Source organism: Oncorhynchus masou, chromosome 21 (genome assembly GCF_036934945.1).
Source record: "Oncorhynchus masou masou isolate Uvic2021 chromosome 21, UVic_Omas_1.1, whole genome shotgun sequence".
Lineage (NCBI taxonomy): Eukaryota > Metazoa > Chordata > Actinopteri > Salmoniformes > Salmonidae > Oncorhynchus > Oncorhynchus masou.
The window spans coordinates 38,288,079-38,310,016 of record NC_088232.1 but is presented as its reverse complement, the minus strand read 5'-3'; the positions used below and the strand labels follow the sequence as shown (position 1 = coordinate 38,310,016).

Here is a 21,938-nt window from a genome sequence, read left to right as displayed (position 1 = left end):
GTGTACAATGCAGTAATTTACATGAAGTGTTTCTTAAGAATGGTAAATGAATACTTCACAAAAAGTGGTTGTTTTCCATGTTATTCCATTGGAATGATAATCACAGAGAAATGGACAGGGCAACAACTCTTACAATTCAAACTATTGATTCTTGCAGGATACTGTTCTTAATTATACACTGGGTGGTTCAAGCCCTAAATGCTGATTGGCTGACAGCAGTGGTATATTTAAGCAATAACGCCCGAGGAGGTGTGGTATATGGCCAATATACAATGGCTAAAGACTCTTCATATGCGTGACGCAACACAGAGTGCCTGGACACAGCCCTTAGCCATGGTATCACCGAGGTGCCTTATTGCTGTTATGAACAGGTTTCCAACGTAATTAGAGCAGTAAAAATAAACATTTTGTCATACCCGTGATATACGGTCTGTTATAAACTGGGTGGGTCGAGCCCTGAATGCTGATTGGCTGACAGTGGTGGTATATCAGACTGTATATCACGGGTATGACAACACATTTATTTTTACTGCTCTAATTATGTTGGTAACCAGTTTAGAATAGCAATAAGGCACCTCAGGGGGTTGTGGTATATGGCCAGTATACCACAGCTAAAGGCTGTATCCAGGCACTCTGTGTTGCGTCATCCATAAGAACAACCCCCAGCCGTGGTATATTGGCCATATACCACACCCTTGCCAAAGCATAAATGCTGAACAAAATTGCTTGGCTACAGTTGTTTAGATTGGTCTGCTAATACTAGTAAAGGCCCAGTGCACTACTTTTGTGATTTAAAAAATATTTTGGTTTAATGCAAGCACACTCAGCACCCCTGCTTCCCGCGGCTGTGGATGCAAGGCTCCGCACTTTGCCCAAAGGCGCATGCCGCACAGAGAGCGCAGCAGGCATCCTTCCTCCATCAAGACTCCTCTCTGAAACCCTGCCCACATTTGTATTGTTTGCTCTGCAGAGGACATCACGCCTTTAAATATTCTTCCCTCCCGTCCTCCTCTCTTCATCCTACTCCAGCACTCAAGCAATCAAAAAGACTGAAGAGTCAAAGGGTTCAACGATCGCTGAACACCGAAGAAAGCGGTCAGTTTTGTAGACTGGCTGCACCAATAGCACATTGCTATATTCGTGGTCGACTTTCTCCTCCCAGCACCTCAGCACTCTTGTGTGAGAATTGTAGCGATTGTCCAGCTGGTCACCAGCCTTGGAAAAGCTGTTATCCGAATACTGCGCGGAAAGAGGGTGGCGAAGAAGAGCGAGTAGGCCGAAGATACAAGTTTATTGGAAAATAATATATATTCCATTTGTAACATTTTTAAGTTTAGTTCACAATGTCTCTGTCTGTACCCCATAATGGAATCAAGGCGGATAACGAACCCGTTATCGAGCTCTTTGTGAAGGTACGTCCCTGAATTGATTGTCCAGTAGCAGGCTCTCTTTCGGCCGTCTCATTCGGCAGTGGGAAAAGTTTAGTTTGTTAATGATCGATATTCTTCTGAATAATAAGTTAGCATAATTATTATTAAGCCTAAATTGACAAATATATTTAGTAGTTTGTGGATTTATCAGTAGAAAAATATATACTTGTATTTATTGGAGTGCGTAGGACAGTTACAAAAGTGGGCTGTCCTTATTTATGTACCATTTGGTTTTAGTTATATTGCTGCCATTTGCTTGCAAAAACGGTTGCCTGGAGAAGCGTTGTTTACTGTACATAGGTCTACACAAGTCAACGAGTCTTGCAAATAACACGGTGATAAGTTTGCCCAAGCGTTTTAAGATTTGTCACAATTTCAGTAGGTTAATTTTTTTATAGAAACTTCCCAATGTGTGGCCATGTGGTTTTATGTCAGACGTGTAGGGCGGATACCACGGCCCTCTTCTCCCATCATAAGAGGGAGAGGGAAGGAAAAAGCATCTCCCCTTTCAAGTGTGTCTCGATTTGGTACACATTTTTTTAAATTAATAAGCTTGAATTGTAAATGTAATTGAAAGTTCAGCAATAGCCCTTAAATCAGCGGAACATTGTTGCATTCAATCAATCGATAAACCATACATTGTAGCACGGTTTGGTCGCATTGTGGTCAAAATAATTGCCGCCCTAGACTTAAATACAGGATTCCGGTCGTGGGATATCTGGGAGCTTAGTTGTTATTTTGTCATGTCGAGGCATACTTGAAAGGGGGATGAAACTTGTGATATTTGTCAATTGGAGAGAGAATGAATATCTATACAACTACTGTCATATGTTTATTATTAGGTCCTCCTTAGGCTGATAGTGATGGTGGTGTGGTGCAATTAAATGCAACAAAACAGACTTTCCCCTCCTCAAGTTTATAAGAAGTCGGAGAGTAAACTTCTGAAATTTACACAGGAAAGGGAAAGAAGCATTTGGCTCCCACAATATTCTCCCTCACCAAGTCTGCCAGAATGAGGATACCTCCCCCTACTTAGTTGGCATACATTAGCGATGAAGTAATACAGCTTGTAGTGTATGTGAGGAAGCTCTTTGAACTTGCATTTCGATCAATCTAAAGTTACTAATTTTAAAAAAGGTACATGAACTAGACTAGAAAGTTTGGGACATCAGACTGATATCTGACTTAGAATAGGACTGAAATATTTTATAAACTCCCATTAACCCTGTTTGTGATCTGTAAATGCTTTTCATTTTCTTCTGCCAGTTGCTTGGCAGAGCGGGAAGCGAGCGGGAGAGGGAAAACAGGACGAGGGGGTGTGACCCCGGGGGAATGGAGGGGTGAGAGGGTTTGGGGGCCTGAATTCAATTAGGGAAAAAACGTCAGAGGCCTTTTGCCTGCAAACAAGCTTTAATGGTGATGTAAACTCACTGCCCCCCTCCAAGCAGTGTTTCACTAGTGATTATGATCATCACTGGTTATGATGCTGCTGACAGTGAGAACTTAATACATGTGTCTCTTTTCTGTATGAAATGGGTGAATGGCAATAGACAGACTCACGATCTGTCAGATCGTTAACGTTTTGCAATATGACTGCAGTTATGGCGGACACAGGATCTGGCAGTCTGCCTTCATCGGCCTGTGTGAGAAATGAGACGGAGACAACTCTAGACCTAATTGTTATCACAGATTGGTCAAAAACTCTTTGCCCAGTTCTGTTCGGTGCTTGGGTTCAGTAGACAGATGGAATCTCTCTATTTCTCTCTCTTTATCCTCCTTTGTTCTCATCTACTGACACAGAGGTGATCTTCAGCGTCCAGGAGAGAGGCCTTTCTTGAGGGAGGATGAGTGTTCTGTATTGATAATGCTGGACTGTTTGCCTTTGGCCACTGGGCTTTCACTGCATAACAGAAGACAGGGTGGTGTTCGCGACAGCCAGCTACGGCTAGCTAGCTACCTCAGAGTGAGCCACCCCTCGCATTCAGGAGCAGTTACATCATCCCTGGTGACGCCACACATGTGGCTACAACCACTCTCCCGCACCTCTCCCTCTGTAACTGTGTTGTGTGATCTTTCTCTGCTGCACTTGTGTACACAAGATCTTTCCCCATTGTCCAGGTGTGTGAAACATAGTAAACTAAAATCCAAATGCTAATTTGAGTGTCCGGGATTTTCTACTCACACTGTTTACTGTTGTTTGGATTGTAGAAGTGAGTTCAGACCTCAAGGCTTTATAGATGCGGAATTGCAGAATTAACCTAGCGTCAATTTAACCCTTGATCCCCTGCAGATGAATTATTGTTTTACAGTAGGCCTACACATACAAGGAGCAGTAATACTAGCTGGCATGTTGAGGAGTGTGAATTCTAAGTAAATGGTGTTCATCTCAGTTGGCTCTTGATTCCTCCTCATAGCAGTCAAATAGGTAGTTAGTAATGTCTGCCATCTGTTTGCTCATATGAGACAGTTGGTTTGCAAACTGTAATTGGGATATCTGGCCAAGAGAAAGTTGAACTGCAAGTGGTTATGCAGAATGATACCCAGCCTGAGATTTTAATGAAGGCTTGAAGACTCCATTGGTGTCATTTTGATGGCTCAAATCCCATCTGACCCCTACTGTACCCATCCAGCCCTACCATAGTGGTAGCTGAATCATCCCACCTGACTACCCTCTAGGGAAGTGTGGTCACTTTTCCTTGATGACTCATATTATCTCGAGACTCAGGGCATCGGCCATTTATAGGCAGACAAATGCACAATGGCCACTCAATCACCCAGCACCCATATACCTAAGTTACTGAATGAAACATGAAGCAATACAGATGACTCCACAGATGAAACCAGAAATGACATGCTTTCAATCTTTAGTTTGTATGTTACCTTTGTATGCTGTCTCTCTGCCAGCAAGTTTGCCAAGGGCAAGGCTGTTTCATGCTGGGATAAAGGCACAACTTCACCGCCTATCAATAATGACAACAGTGACAATAAACATCGGAAGTAATTTACTATGTCCCTGTCTGTGTTATGTGCTCCTGGAGAGAGTCACACGGACACCATGGGAACAGAGCCCAATAATGTACCATTCACTGCTTTTTAAAGAACACCTGCAGGGATGTCTTCCCAGGATAACATCCTGAAGGTCAGCACACTTCTCCCTCAGTCTCAGACCAGAGAGATGTCACGGAAAGAGCTGCTCATGTCCTGCACTTCTCTCCCAGTACTGTCTCCGTGTCTATATGTCTCTGTATTTGTAAACTCAGAAAAAAAAGAAACGTCCCTTTTTCAGGACCCTGTCTTTCAAAGATAATTAGTAAAAATCTAAATAACTTCACCGATCTTAATTGTAAAGGGTTTAAACACTGTTTCCCATGCTTGTTCAATGAACCATGAACAATTAATGAACATGCACCTGTGGAATGGTCGTTAAGACACTAACAGCTTACAGATGGTAGTCAATTAAGGTCACAGTTATGAAAACCTAGGACACTAAAGAGGCCTTTCTACTGACTCTGAAAAACACCAAAAGAAAGATGCCCAGGGTTCCTGCTCATCCGCGTGAACGTGCCTTAGTCATGCTGCAAAGAGGCATGAGGACTGCAGATGTGGCCAGGGCAATAAATTGCAATGTCCGTACAGGGAGACAGGACGGACAGCTGATCGTCCTCGCAGTGACAGACCACGTGTAACATCACCTGCACAGGATCGGTACATCCGAACATCACACCTGCGGGGCAGGTACAGAATGGCAACAACAACTGCCCGAGTTACACCAGGAACGCACAATCCCTCCATCAGTGCTCAGACTGTACGCAATAGGCTGAGAGAGGCAGGACTGAGGGATTATAGGCTTGTTGTAAGGCAGGTCCTCACCAAACATCACCGGCAACAACGTTGCCTATGGGTACAAACCCACCGTCGCTGGACCAGACAGGACTGGCAAAAAGTGCTCTTCACTGACGAGTCGCGGTTTTGTCTCATCAGGGATGATGCTCGGATTCGTTTATCGTCAAAGGAATGAGCGTTACACCGAGGCCTGTACTCTGGAGCGGGATCGATTTGGAGGATCCGTCATGGTCTGGGGCGGTGTGTCACAGCATCATCGGACTGATCTTGTTGTCATTGCAGGCAATCTCAACGCTGTGCGTTACAGGGAAGACATCCTCCTCCCTTATGTGGTACCCTTCCTGCAGGCTCATCCTGACATGACCCTCCAGCATGACAATGCCACCAGCCATACTGCTCATTCTGTGCGTGATTTCATGCAAGACAGGAATATCAGTGTTCTACCATGGCCAGCAAAGAGCCCAGATTTTAATCCCATTGAGCACGTCTGGGACCTGTTGGATCAGAGGATGAGGGCTAGGGCCATTCCCCCCAGAAATGTCCGGAAACTTGCAGGTACCTTGGTGGAAGAGTAACGGTAACATCTCACAGCAAGAATTGGCAAATCTGGTGCAGTCCATGAGGAGCAGATGCACTGCAGTACTTTAATGCAGCTGGTGGCCACACCAGATACCGACTGTTACTTTTGATTTTGACCCCCCCTTTGTTAAGGGACACATTGTTCAATTTCTGTTAGTCACATGTCTGTGGAACTTGTTCAGTTTATGTCTCAGTTGTTGAATCTGGTTATGTTCATACAAATATTTACACATGTTAAGTTTGCTGAAAATTAACGCAGTTGACAGTGAGAGGACATTTCTTTTCTTGCTGAGTTTATTTGTATTTCTCATGGTTTCCCATTAGCTGCTGCCAAAGCAGCAGATACTCTTCCTGGGGTCCAGCAAAATTAAGGCAGTTTATACAATTTTAAAAACATTGCAATACATTCACAGATTTCACAACACACTGCGTGCCCTCGGGCCCCTACTCCACCACTAAAACGTATCTACAGTGCTAAATCCATGTGTATGTATAGTGTGTATGTTATCGTGTGTGTGTGTGTATTCATGTGTCTGTGCCAATGTTTGTGTTCCTTCACAGTTCCCGCAGTAGCATAAGGTGTTTTTTAAATATTAAAAAAAAAATCGAATTTAACTGCTCGCGTCAGTTACTTGATGTGGAACACAGTTACAGTAGTCATGGCTCTATGTAGTACTGTGTGCCTCCCATAGTCTGTTCTGGACTTGGGGTCTCTGAAGAGACCTCTTGTGGGGGTATGCATGGGTGTCCGAGCTGTGTGCCAGTAGTTTAGACCGACAGCTCGGTGCATTCAACATGTCAGTACCTCTCATAAATAAAAGTAGTGATGAAGTCAATCTCTCCTCCACTTTCAGCCAGGAGAGATTGACATGCATATTATTAATATTAGCTCTCTGTGTGCATCTAAGGGCCAGCCGTGCTGCCCTGTTCTGAGCCAATTGCAATTTTCTTAAGTCCTTTTTTGTGGCACTTGACCACACGACTGAACCGTAGTCAAGGTGTGACAAAACTAGGGCCTGTAGGACCTGCCTTGTTGATGGTGTTGTTAAGAAGGCAGATCATCGCTTTATTATAGACAGACTTCTCCCCATCTTAGCTACTAATGCATCAATATGTTTTGACCATGACAGTTTACAATCTAGGGTTACTCCAAGCAGTTTAGTCATCTCAACTTGCTCAATTTCAACATTATTTATTACAAGATTTTGTTGAGGTTTAGGGTTTGGTGAGTGTTTTGTTCCAAATACAATGTTTTTAGTTTTATAAATATTTAGGGCTAACTTGTTCCTTGCCACCCACTCTGAAACTAACTGCAGCTCTTTGTTGAGTGTTGCAGTCATTTCAGTCTCTGTAGTAGCTGACGTGTATAGTGTAGAGTCATTCTCATACATAGACACTATCTATGGCTTTACTCAAAGTCAGTGGTATGTCGTTAGTAAAAATTGATAAAAGCAAGGGGCCTGAACAGCTACCCTGGGGAATTCCTGACTCTAACTTGATTATATTTGAGAGGCTTCCATTAAAGAACACCCTCTGTGTTCTGTTAGACAAGTAAATCTTTATCTACATTACAGTAGGGGGTGTAAAGCCATTACACATACATTTTTTCCCAGCAGCAGACTATGATCGATAATGTCAAAAGCTGCACTGAAGTCTAACAAGACAGCCCCCACAATCATTTTGTCATCAATTTCTCTCAGCTAATCATCAGTCATTTGTGTAAGTGCTGTGCTTGTTGAGTGTCCTTCCCTATAAGCATGCTGAAATTATGTTGTCAATTTGTTTACTGTTAAATAGCACATTACATGTGACTCCATGTAATGTGAGATCTTCCATCAAAGGTTAATAATAGTTTGGCATGAGAATTATTAGGAACATATTTGAATAGCTTGAATATGTTTTGTTTAATCTTTGCCCTCCTTTGCCTCTGCTTATTCATGTTATTATGTTGTAATTGTCAAAAAATGCAAGATCCAGTTAAAACACTCTGGGTTAACCATCAATAAACGGAACTGTTTTTTGGCCTCACAAGTATATTATAGTATTAACTTGCCCTCAACCTTTTTTGCTGCCTGTCAATCTTAATTTGCCCCTTGTTTGCATATTTACTTGAATCTTTCAGCGTAAAGACATTCTTTCTACCCCGGGGTGACAATTTGAAGCCAATTGAGAGTAGCCAGTTTTTATAGTCAAATCAATATAGCAGTTTATTCTCCCCAAGCACTATTGTACTGCTGCAGTCAGCATCATGAGTTAGGGGACAAAGATTAATGGTCTGTTGTTGTGTAGCGCTGCTGTTAACTGTGAGCGGTAGCTCTTCTCTGCACTATGGACTTGCTCCTCCAGCATCTGGGCTTCAAAATGCTTCATCATTGAAACTGTCAGGACTGAGCCTTGGCCAAATGGACCCAGCAATGTACCACAACACAAGATCAGGGGGATTTCTTATGATACTGTGTGTCTGTGTGCTCATGCCATCCTGTTCAGAGGAAAGGCTTGGTGCCTGTTGGGAGGAAGTTGCCATTTTAATCCTTCTGGTCCCAAGCAAGCCCTCTGCTAATGAGGCATTTCTCTTGTAGACCAATGACAGGAAACAAGATTGACTTAGAACAACAAGAAATGAGGGAGACTGATGGATAGGGAGTGAGAAAATGGAGAAGAGAGGGGGAACATAGCAAAGGGTTTAGGATGTGTTGGGAAAGGGCAGGCAACAATTCGGACAGAAATACAACTTTATAGATCAGATTTAAACAAGTTTACAAATAGACATGGCCTCTGACATTTTTAGCTCTCTGTTACATCAACTTCGCTAAGAGGGTGCTCGAGTGCTCAACCTCAGAAATGAGGGGAATCTACCCTCGGGGCAGGCAGTGTAACCCAATCTGTCACTACCCGATCCCCTCTGCTCATGTTTCACATGCTGCCTGCATCCTCACAGCAACACACTAGTAAAATGAGCGACAGTGAGCCATGCTTAGTGTAGATAACCCTTAGTGAGCTATCCAAACAGAGAATAGAGTATGAAGGGACCAACCGGACCCATCCCTCCAACTCCCTCCTTCACTCTATCCACATCAATTTCTCTGTCATCTAAAGCCATGTTTGGTTTTCAGTGTCAGTGGGTGAACTGTTCTAGCTACTAGGTCCATAGTATGTTAATTATACAATTTAATCTATACTTCTACACCTTTTACAATCGTGTGGATGGACTACTCAAGTCAACCACTTACAGTACTTGGCATTGTTACTGTAAGAATGAGCTCATAAGCTTTGGGACATCTTTGTGTGTGTGCCAGACTCTGGATCAGAATGAAACGCTACAGTAGGTCAAAGGTGGGTTGTCTGGTGTTCTGGCCAGTTGGACCAAATGCTTAAAATGAGCAATGAGGCTAGTGTTTGTTTGTGTGTCCATAGTGCTGGCTTAGCTGCCATGTCAAACTGGCTAACCCCCATAGTACAATGCTTGAGCCAAAGGGTGGTTCTTTAAAGTAGTCTAGACTAGTCATCTTTTCAGGGAACCACCATATTTTGTATTGATGTTGCCTCTATCATATGCATGTTGAACAGTGGAGGCTGCTGATGGGAGGATGGCTCATAATAATGGCCGGAATGGAATGGTATCAAACACAGTGTTTTCATCTGTTTTATACCACGCCATTCCAGCCATTATTATGAACCATCCTCCCCTCCCCAGCCTCCACTAATGTTGAAGAATACATGTAGTGTTTTAATGATGTGTGTGTACAGAGTGAGTGGGACTGGGATGGTCGGTGAGGAATACAGTGTGTGTCTCTGAGTCATCTGTCTGGGGTCTGTTATTTTGTAAGGCGGTGGAGAGTCACAGCACAGCCTGACCTCAGTGTTTGTGTTGGAACAAACTCTTTAAATGACAGTCACAGGGAGATGAGCAGAAAGCTTTCATCTTCACGTATCCTGCACGTGTCTCTCTTTTTCTCCCTCCCCTGTTTCTGTCTTATTATTTGCTTCTTACTTTACTTGAGTCATGTTTCACTCAACTTCATCCCTGACTTTCAGTTATAATTTCATACTGTGTTATTATTCTTAACCTGGAGAGAGTAATGGGTCATGTTACTGATAACTCGGTCAGCTAAATTTGATCCCTCTCCACCCCTCGGTCAGTGTCCCAATTAACCTTTCATGTTGCAAGCCTAACCTCCACTACCTCTGTAGGCCTGTCTGTCTGGGAGACGTTAGGTTCTGTCTGGGAGATGTTTGGTTTCCACTCCATGACGTCCACATGATTCAGAGGCACACCAGGGTGTGTTGCATTTCCTTCCCGTAGGGTCTGACTCCTCCACACTCTCATCCTTTGGACCACAGACCCAGCCACAGCCACCCAGCCATAGCCAAGTCCGCCTTTGTCCCAGCCCTTCCCTTCCAAGTAACAGGCCCACCTCAGCCAACTCTGCCGATACCAGTCCACCAAACCAAGCCCAACTTCAGCCAGCCCAGTCCTCCCAGCCCAGCCCAGTCTGCATGCTTGTCCAGCCCAGAGTAGACGTGACATAACATGATGTGGCCCTTCCCTTCCCAGAGGAAATTCCTCCTGTGTCACTGGGAGAGAGACGAGAGGAGAGCAGCGGAGCACTTGTTGGCCAGCCGGCCAGCTCCATATTTGGTAAAAGTGTGGCTTGAATTTGAGCCCACCCAATTTAGAATGTTAAGTGTGAGTGAAGGGGAGGATATGACCATCATTTTGCTAAAATTAGGCCTGGAGCAGACTGGGCAGAACTCTCCAAAGGAAAAACAACAGTCCCGGTCGAAAGCTTTGATCTCCACCACTTTGGTTGAGTGGAGTATTTTGGCCTCAATGATGAGGACTTTTTAAAAAGTTAGGTGGATGATCGTTATTACAAAGGCACTGATGAAAAGGACCTGACTGGTAATTTATACAATCCCTAAAGTGAGCTGCTGAGAGAGAGGGAGGCGGAGTGGGACATCTCATGATTTTCTTGCTGATGTTCCTAGCCATAAAATGTTATGGGGTGTGAGAAAAATAGACTGTTTGTGTATACCAGTTAAAAGGCTGAGTAGCCAGTTTATTAAAATATCCTGAAGCTAACTACAGTGCATTCAGAAACTATTCAGACCCCTTCCCTTTTTCCAAATTTTGTTACGTTACAGCCTTATTCTAAAATGTTATACATTTTTTAAAATCCTCATCAATCTACACAAAATACCCCATAATGACAAAGCCAAAACTAGTACATTTAAAAAATATATAATTTATTACAAATAAAAAACAGATACCTTATTTACATAAGAATTCACAACTTTTGCTATGATACTCGAAATTGAGCTCCAGTGCATCCTGTTTCCATTGATCATTTATTTTTATTTTTTATTTCACCTTTATTTAACCAGGCAGGCCAGTTGACAACAAGTTCTCATTTACAACTGCGACCAGGCCAAGATAAAGCAAAGCAGTGTGACACAGACAACAACACAGAGTTACACATGGAATAAACAATAAACAAGCCAATAACACAAAACAAGTCAATGACACAGTAGAAAAAAGGAGTGGGATCTATATACAGTCTATATAAAGTCTATATACAGTGTGTGCAAAAGGCATGAGGAGGTAGGCAATGAATAGGCCATAGTAGCTAAGAATTGCAATTTAGCAGATTAACACTGGAGTGATAAATGAGCAGATGATGATGTGCAAGTAGAGATACTGGTGTACAAAAGAGCAGAAAAGTAAATAAAAACAGTATGGGGATGAGGTAGGTAGATTGGGTGGGCTATTTACAGATGGACTATGTACAGCTGCAGCGTTCGGTTAGTTGCTCAGATACTGTAGCTGGTGTTTAAAGTTGGTGAGGGAAATATAAGTCTCCAGCTTCAGCGATTTTTGCAATTCGTTCCAGTCACTGGCAGCAGAGAACTGGAAGGAAAGGCAACCAAATTAGGTGTTGGCTTTGGGGATGATCAGTGAGATATACCTGCTGGAAGGTGCGCTACGGGTGGGTGTTATAATCGTGACCAGTGAACTGAGATAAGGCGGAGCTTTACCTAGCATAGACTTATAGATGACCTGGAGACAGTGGGTCTGGCGACGAATATGTAGCGAGGGCCAGCCGACTAGAGCATACAGGTCGCAGTGGTGGGTGGTATAAGGTGATTTGGTAACAAAACGGATGGCACTGTGATAGACTGCATCCCGTTTCCTGAGTAGAGTATTGGAAGCTATTTTGTAGATGACATCGCTGAAGTCGAGGATCGGTAGGATAGTCAGTTTTACGAGGGTAAGCTTGGCGGTGTGAGTGAAGGAGGCTTTGTTGCAAAATAGAAAGCCGATTCTAGATTTGATTTTGGATTGGAGATATTTAATATGAATCTGGGAGGAGAGTTTACAGTCTAGCCAGACACCGAGGTATTTATAGTTGTCCACATATTCTAGGTCAGAACCGTCCAGGGTGGTGATATTAGTCGGGCGGGCGGGTGCGGGCAGCGAACTGTTGAAAAGCATGCATTTGGTTTTACTAGCGTTTAAGAGCAGTTAGAGGCCACGGAAGGAGTGTTGTATGGCATTGAAGATCATTTGAAGGTTAGTTAGCACAGTGTCCAAGGAAGGGCCTGAAGTATACAGAATGGTGTCGCCTGCGTAGAGGTGGATCAGGGAATCACCCGCAGCAAGAGCGACATCATTGATATATATACAGAGAAAAGAGTCGGCCCGAGGATTGAACCCTGTGGTACCCCCATAGAGACTGCCAGAGGTCCGGACAACAGGCCCTCCGATTTGACACACTGAACTCTGTCTGCAAAGTAGTTGGTGAACCAGGCGCGGCAGTCATTAGGGAAACCAAGGCTATTGAGTCTGCCGATAAGAATACGGTGATTGACAGAGTCAAAAGCCTTGGCCAGGTCAATGAAGACGGCTGCACTGTACTGTCTTTTATCGATGGCGGTTATGATATCGTTTAGTACCTTGAGCGTGGCTGAGGTGCACCTGTGACTGGCTCAGAAAGGTACGGTGGGATTCAAAATGGTCAGTGATCTGTTTATTAACTTGGCTTTCGAAGACTTTAGAGAGGCAGGGCAGGATAGATATAGACCTATAGCAGTTTGGGTCTAGAGTGTTACCCCCTTTGAAGAGGGGGATGACCACGGCAGCTTTACAATCTTTAGGGATCTCAGACAATACGAAAGAGAGGTTGAACAGGCTGGTAATAGGGATTGCAACAATGGCGGCGGATAGTTTTAGAAAGAGAGGGTCCAGATTGTCTAGTCCAGCTGATTTGTACGGGTCCAGGTTTTGCAGCTCTTTCAGAACCTCTGCTATCTGGATTTGGGTGAAGGAGAAGTTGGAGAGGCTCGAGCGAGTAGTTGCGGGGGGGGGTGGAGCTGTTGGCCGGGGTTGGCGTAGCCAGGAGGAAAGCATGGCCAGCCATAGAGAAATGCTTATTGTAATGTTCGATTATCATGGATTTATCGGTGGTGACCGTGTTACCTAGCCTCAGTGTAGTGGGCAGCTGGGAGGAGGTGCTCTTGTTCTCCATGGACTTTACAGTGTCCCAATTGTTTGGCGTTAGAGCTACAGGATGCAAATTTCTGCTTGGAAAAACTAGCCTTTGCTTTCCTGACTGACTGCATGTATTGGTTCCTGACTTCCCTGAACAGTGGCATATCGCGAGGACTATTCGATGCTATTGCAGTCCGCCACAGTATGTTTTTGTGCTGGTCAAGGGCAGTCAGGTCTGGAGTGAACCAAGGGATATATCTGTTCTTAGTTCTGCATTTTTTGAAAGGGGCATGCTTATCTTAGATGGGGAGGTAATTACTTTTAAAGAACGACCAGGCTTCCTCGAATGATGGGATGAGGTCAATATCCTTCCAGGATACCCGGGCCAGGTCGATGAGAAAGGCATGCTCACAGAAGTGTTTTAGGGAGCGTTTGACAGTGATGAGGGGTGGTCGTTTGACCGCGGACCCATAGCGGATACAGGCAATGAGGCAGTGATCGCTGAGATCCTGATTGAAAACAGCAGAGACATCCTTGAGATGTTTCTACAACTTGATTGGGGTCCACCTGTGGTCAATTCAATTGGTTGGACATGATTTGGAAAAACACACACCTGTGTATATAAGGCCCCACAGTTGACAGTGCATGACAGAGAAAAAAACAAGACATGGGGTCGAAGGAATTGTCCGTAGAGCTCTGAGACAGGATTGTGTCGGGCACAGATCTGGAGAAGTGTACCAAAAAAGTCTGCAGCATTGACGTTCCCCAAGAACATAGTGGCCTCCGTCATTCTTAAATGGAAGAAGTTTGGAACCACCAAGACTCTTCCTAGAGCTGGCCGCCTGGCCAAACTAAGTAATTGGGGGAGAACGGCATTGGTCAGGGAGATGACTAAGAACCCGATGGTAACTCTGACAGAGCTCCATAGTTCCTCTATGGCAGTGGTTCCCAAACATTTTATAGTCCCATACCCCTTCAAACATTCAACCCCCAGCTGCGTACCCCCTCTAGCCCCAGCGTCAGCGCACTCTCAAATGTTGTTTTTTTGCCATCATTGTAAGCCTGCCACACACATACAACCTTATTTGTTCATATAAATTGTTAATAATTCACCACAGGTTATTGAGAAGGGTGTGCTTGATGCACATAACTCTGCAATGTTTGGTTGTATATCTTAAATATCTTAAATAATTTTCCACACACAGTCTGTGCCTGTATTTAGTTTTCATGCTAGTGAGTGCCGAGAATCCACTCTCACATAGGTACGTGGTTGCAAAGGGCATCAGTGTCTTAGCGTGATTTGCCAAGGCAAGAAACTCTGAGCACAGCCCTATCCAGAAATCTGGCAGTGGCTTCTGATTAATTTCAATTTTCACAGAACCGCTTGTTGCAATTTCGATGAGGCTCTCTTGTTCAGTTATCGATAAGTGGACTGGAGGCAGGGCTTGAAAGAGATAAAGAATCAAGTTGTTTGTGTCATTCTTTTCAGGAATGTACCTACGTAATTACGCAGCCAGCTCACTCAGGTGCTTTGCTATATTACATTTGACATTGAGCTTGCGTTCACTTTCACACAAAAAAATCACTTCTTAATCATAGCCTCAATTTTGAGGAGAGTTGAGAAGAGTCCCTGTAATCCTAGATTCATATCATTTAGGCGAGAAAAAACGTCACCCAAATAGGCCAGTTGTGTTGGAAACTCGTCATCATGCAAGCGGTCAGACAAGTGAAAATTATGGTCAATGAATAAAACTTTAAGCTCGTCTCTCAATTTAAAAAAAACGTGCCCCTTGATAACCAGCGCAGAAAATACACGAGAGTTCCTTGCAAAGTTAGCCATTTTCACCATCGTGTCCAAAACGTTTTTCAGGCTGTCAGGCTTTCCCTTGGCAGCAAGAGCCTCTCGGTGTATGCTGCAGTGGACCCAAGTTGTGTCGGGAGCAACTGCTTGCACGCGCGTTACCACTCTACTATGTCTCCCTGTAATGGATTTTGCGCCATCAGTACAGATACCATCAAAGTCCATTTTATATCACAAAGCTGTCCAGTACTTTAAAAGTATCCTCTCATCTTGTCCTGGTTTCCAGTGGTTTGCAGAAGAGGATGTCGTCTTTAATTGACCCACAATAAACGTAATGGACATATACCAGGAGCTTGTGCCAGGCCCTCCATGTCTGTTGACTCATCCAGCTGTAATGCATAGAATTCACTGGCTTGTGTGCGAAACAATTATTGTTTTAAAACATCTCCTGCCGTGTCACAGATGCGTCGTGAAACAGTGTTGTTTGATGAAGAAATTGTTTGTATAGTTTTTTGGGCCTCTTCTCCCAGCATTGTCCCAGCCATATCCGCAGCAGGAAGAATTAAGTCCTCCAATAGTTTGGGGCTTGCCTTTCCTAGCCACTCAGTAGCTCACCATATAAGACACTTCTAGCCCCTTCTTATTAATGGTATCTGATGTTTTTATACATGTCTTACTACTTGAAAGTCGTCTATATTCTCGCTAAAAAACAAGGAAATCAGTCAATTGAAATGAAATACTTTGGCCCTAATCTATGTATTTTACATGACTGGGCAGGGGTGCCACCATAGGTGGGCCTGGGAGGGCATAGGCCCACCCACTTGGTAGCTAGACCCAGCCAATAAGAATCTGTTTTTCCCCACTTAAGTGCCCCTTCCAGACGATTCCACATGTGAAGAAGCCAGACGTGGAGGTCCTGGGATGGTGTGGTTACACATGGTCTGCGGTAATGAGGACGTTTGGACATACGGCCAAATTCTCTAAAACTATGGTACAATTCTCTGGCAACAGCTCTGGAGGACATTCCTGCAGTTAGCATGCCAATTGCACGCTCCCTAAAAACTTGAGACCTGTGGCATTGTGCTGTGTGACAAAACTGCACATTTTAGAGTGTCCTTTTATTGTCCCCAACAATGTTCCCTCAAATTGTTTTCAACACTGAGCAAACTTGAACATTATAAAAATTCTGTGCAACTTCCAACGCGCATTTACTGTGAACACTTGAGGCTGTACCTGCTTTAAGTCAGTTTTAACAGTGGCCAAGTGGGCTACTGTGGCTATTTGGTCATAATGTAGGCCTACCAGAGTGGCCTACCATCAAAAACTATGGAGAAAATGTATCCCATAACATTTTAACATGGGAATAGCGGTTCTGTCATTCAGCCTACAGTAGCAGCCAATGTGGGATGTTCAATGTCGGCCTACATAAAAAAACATTTGAAAAAAACATGCTTGGCTTGACATTAACCTGTTTATCCGCTTGTCCTTCAGACAAGGCGGTGACTGAACATGTTTTTTTGTGTTGTTTGATGCAAGAAACCAGTTAACAAAATAAAATGCATTATTATTCCCATACCATTATTACAGAGAATCAGACAAATTCTGCTACCCTCTGACTATTGGCTACTTAATTTATTAAAGCCTGTCTCAAAATACAACACTGCCCATTCAAGACAAAAAAAAGCTCTTTACTTTACTCGCTTTTCAAAGATGTCTATAAATGTACACGTTTTATGCTCTTGTAGGAAGCAATCACTCCCCTATTGCTGACTACAAATTATAACTGGGCTAATAACTCACTAACTAGCAAAATATGAACAAAATGTGCACACGTGTCTACATGCATCTCTGGCTTTGATCTCAAAACAAAGGCATCTACTCATGACTACAGCTGTAAATACAGTCCAGTTCAATGTAAATGGCACATATCCATATATGGCAAAGGTCTATCTGCAGCTCTGATTGGTTATGCTGCACTGGTCTGTGTAGAGTACGGGCTACTAGAGTAGTTTGCTTTGTTTCGGTATGTTGCATTGAAAGTGGCTAATATTGCGTTGATTCGATCACAATTGCCACAGAAAGGGAAACATGAATAGTGTTAAATAACAGGGAAAACTCAAGAAAGTTGAGTTGAGTTCAATCTCGTGCTTTTCTCAGTCTTGGGCCACTGTGTGCCTGCACACGCAAGCAGCTTAGAGGGAACATAAGCCCTCAGCACAAGGTGCACCTGTGTAATGATCATGTTATTTAATCAGCTTCTTGATATGCATCACCTGTCAGGTGGATGGATTAACTTGGCAAAGGAGAAATCCTCACTACAGGAATGCAACCAAATTTGTCCACCAAATTTGAGAGAAATAAGCTTTTTTGTGCGATTAGAAAAATGATGGCACTTTTTATTTCAGCTCATGAAACATGGGAACAACACTTTACATGTTGCATTTATATTTTTGTTCAATATAGTTGTGACCTACTGTACCATCAGTCTTGACATGGCTCAAGATGGTCTTTACACCAGTAGCTCTACCATCAGACCGTGTCAGGGGGGAAATGATAACATGATCTATGACCTCTCCACTGGTGACATGGCAGTATGTGTGTCTCCTGTAGATGGGGGACTGACTGAGGTCTCATTGTGCGCTGGTTGGCGTCCCTGGAAATTCTGTGACTTCTGCATGAGTCATCCTCTCCAACGGACAGACAGCTGTGTGTGTGTGTGTGTGTGACGTGACTGTTTGTGTGCGCGTGTGTGTGTGCATACACGTGTCGATCCGTGTCTCTGTTGATTCAGGTTCTCTCATTACTTTGATATCAAAAGCCTAACGTTCATTGGTAATTGCTAGCTGTTGAAGCACGTGTTGCTTGCTGTAAGTGAAATGGGCCTATTCAAACCAAAAGAACATTGGGACAATGTGTAATCTCTGAGAAGTTTATGTGGAATATGATGCAATCATCAGCAACTCCTGACTAATTTTAACATGAAAAGTAAGAAGATAAATGGATAGTGCTAGGCTATTTCGTGTAGTGAATGATACTTGTTCAGTAATATTTCTAAATAAGTACTGTGGGATTGATATTTTTTTTTACCACATATAACTTGTGAAATTACGATTACTGTTGAATCCCAGATTCTGGTTTGTTTTCTGGAAACTGTGTGATCTCATGACCATATTAGGTGCTGGCCCAAAATAATTTCTTGCCTCACTTCAAATTTTATTGGTCTGTTTTTTATCCATTGACACCCACAGAACTGTCCACGAACAAAAGAGCTCTGTGCCTTTCCTCCATATTCCTGCTTGTTATTCCCCACAAGGACCTCTGTATTCACACTGGTGAATGTAATGGTTCTGAGACACTGCTCAGAGCAATGGAAACTTGAGAGAGAACAGTGTTAAGATAGCCTGTTTCACCACTCAGAGAGACAGAACTAAGCCATGATTCATTGACAATTAAGGGCTTCAGACAGGGGTTACAGTGACACTGAACTGTCTCATTACGCACACCTGATTCCTATTCCCCCGATTAGTAATTGTATACATGTGCTCTCTTTTCACAATTGTCTTGTCGGTTATTGTTCCCATATTTGTGGGTCTTGTCAGTACCTGTGGTTTTGGTTTTCGTGCTGAGTGTATTGTGTACTCGTTATTATGGGTCTCATCCTGTGTATTTATTAGAGGTTTTACCTCGCTCTTTTGTTTGGGTTACAGCCCTGTGTTTTTGTGTACGTGTTAGTTGTGGGCTTCATCCCAGTGCCTTTCATGGCATGTTGTATTTTTGGGTCGAGTATTAAAATCCCCTCTTACATATTCCTGCTCCTTTCTCCAATCATTTATACAGCGTGACATTTAATGTGACATGTAGACTATTTGAAATTATGTGCGCTTCTTACATTCACCTTAATGTTTATTCAAATACTTTTCATTCAAATCATATGGTTTGGTTTCAATACTTCAAACCCAAATGGCAGGTCCAGGTAGGCACAAAAACGTTGGTTAAATTGTGATTTTATTGAACTGTATTTTTTTTCTTCCTGTGAGCGTGGAGTGAGCAGTTGGAAAAGACATGGAGTGACTTCATGAGCTGGATTTCCAACCGCTCAACTCCGCTCACATACTCTGTTCCTATGTCATAAAAACAGTTTGAGTTTGTTGAAGAGGTTGTGGAAGAAGGATGAGAGGAGTGCCAAGCAGCATGCTGCTTCTGAAGCTCACAGTGCTGAGGAGGGTGTGGCTTGCGCTCTGCTTTCTTTCCCCTAGACACTTCTCACCCACTCAATCTAGCCTTTTTGTCTCCCTTTCTCCTTAACTAGGTTTATGCTAATTCCACCAGTCTATTCTATTCCTGTATTCCCTCCTCCTACACCATTCTCCCTCCCCTCTCCTCTGTCTCAGAGAAGGTAGGGCTGCAGGGAGTCTCAGTAGAAATAGCAGACTAGGGCTAGGTTCTTTGCCGGAAACACATGTCAGAGGGCTGTGTCTGTTCTTTGCTGCTGTAGCTCCAGTAGACAGCATCCCTGCCATGTTCTGACACAGAGAAAGGGTTTCTCAGCTGCTGCACTGTGGCTGGCCATCTCTGACCACTGGCTCTGCAGCCCGAGGAGAGGAGATGAGCTCATTCCTAAAGCTGCTGCTTACCATTCATATACTAAACATGGCTGAAATACACGGCGGTGTCCAAATACCAAATACTTTCGTCCTAAAAAGTAGGCTGTTTTTGAGTATGTGACAATTTGAAAATCAAATATACTTGAAATGCCTGGATGTCATACTCATTCCGGATTTGACGACAGTTGATAATCTGCTGTCAATTAGATATGGTGATGCTCAACTGAAATGAACGAATAGCGGGAACAACGCAATGACGCATTCGCTGCACACTTTTTGTGAATTTCACAGACACAATGCATTGGAAGTGGAGGGGTTGCAAGTTTTGAGTAAATAACTTGGAAGATGGCGAATAGCAAAGCTTCTACGGTGGTGTTCAAATGTAAGTAGTTTTTGTTCTCCTTAAAATGATCACAACTATTTCATCGTACATAGATATTTAACATATTAATATTATATTTATTTAACATATTTAATGTTAGCTAGCTAGCTGCTACTAGCTATAACGTTAGTAACGCGGTAGGCTACATTCCTATTTTCCACAGCGGTGCTGGTCCCAACAACTCTTCTAGTTCTCCTGACGTTGATTCATCTGCGTTGAGCTGATTGTAGTGTTCATGCCATGCAATATCAGTTTATACCTGAATGGTTACCGCCTGAATGGGTCTAGTTTCATTGCACACATAACCTGTTATGGTGTAAGTAATGGTAACATGCACTCGTTACTGTTTCACCTTGGCGCTCCAATTTGATAATGTATGTGGCAGTCTGGCTATCTACAGAAAGTTCACACAACTCTACTTTGCTCATGTTTTGGTTAATGTTGCACTTGATCTTATGTCTTTTCAGGATCTACGTGAAGGAGTGTGAGCTGGAGGGGCCACTATTACCTGCATGGGTGAAAAAGAAGTGGGAGAACCTTAAGCAAAAATACACAGTATGCTACTGTATGTTAGCTTGACATTTATTGCTGTGCTGTACTTGGCTAATAAAGTTACACTTTTCTCTGAGAGCACCAAAACTTTCCAAAAATATTTCCTATGCTTCAACTGCACATTCATGTATATAAGTGTGAAGAGAAACATGTTAGAAAGGTTCACGTATTCCAGATAAATGTACTGTAATTGGCATAATACCAGGGCTTTACATGTAGTATGTTTGATGCTGAAAGTGATCATTTTTCAGGAGTTGAAAGCTCCCCCCACTGGAGTCAGCACTGAGGGAGGGGAGGCTACAGCTGCATCCTAGAAGTGGTGATGGATGAGGCGCTGGGTGGCTGCCACTCCATCACCCCACCTGTCATGAACATCATCTCCTCATCCTCCCAAGGTGCAGCTGTGGGCTCCTCTCCCTCCCAGAAAGGCCCAGTCTGGAGAAGGAGGTGACTGACAGGGAAGCACGTCTTATGACCATTTTAGAGGTCATGAAGTAGTTATGTATTTTGTATGTAATTTAATTTAGCTATTCATTTTCTAATGTTTTTGGTGAAGTCGTTTTTTGGGGGATTTCAGTTTTTTTTCATTGAAATGTGTTTCTTGTTTGTAAAACATTTGATACCAGTACATCCACTGTTGGTGTGCTTTACTTTCAACATTCAATAATACATTCGTACATCTGAGCTATCATGTTGCAGGTGACTGGTAAGGATTAGATAACTTGAAATGAAAAATAAACCTACACACTGCTCTTGCTAGCATCACTTTTTCTATTGAAGCTTACGCTTCGGCCTCTTGGCCTTTGTCAGAGATTTTTTGTTCTAAATAAACCATTTTTGGTATAGTAATTGATAATATTTCTATAGCACTTTTCATCTCCCATTCCTTTTAAGCTTCAGTTGACTCTTCAATTGATACTTGCATAGACCTACGGTACAGAACTTTACCCCAAATATGTTGTTCTAAATGCTAGCTAATTAGCTAATGTTAGCCCAAAACAACACTCCGGTGTTAGTGAAAGGCAATGGAGAAAGGTCACTGGGTGGGGCTATAAATGATCTTGTCTGGTTCATATGTGAAGCCATAACAGATGGTGCGTTCAAGACAACTGGGAAAAAAACATGCTCTGACTTCTCTGAGCTGAAGATCACTGATGTCCCGATTTTTCCCAGTCTGAGCTCGTTGTTTTAGAGTTCCCAGTTGTCTTGAAAGCACCAAAAGTATCTGTTTCGCCTGTGGCATACTTTTTACCAAACA

The 21,938-nt window shown here is 43.2% G+C and overlaps 1 protein-coding gene across 1 annotated transcript in view; it reads left to right on the top strand.

The window, feature by feature from the left end:
• Nucleotides 1-912: 912 nt before the first annotated feature.
• The window catches only part of LOC135508306 (chloride intracellular channel protein 4-like), a 30,632-nt gene continuing 9,606 nt past the window's right edge, over nucleotides 913-21,938 (top strand). The window contains exon 1 of the mRNA XM_064928396.1: nucleotides 913-1,412. Coding sequence (XP_064784468.1) covers nucleotides 1,344-1,412 — 69 coding nt within the window. The 5' untranslated portion in view covers nucleotides 913-1,343. The remainder of the gene's footprint in view (nucleotides 1,413-21,938) is intronic.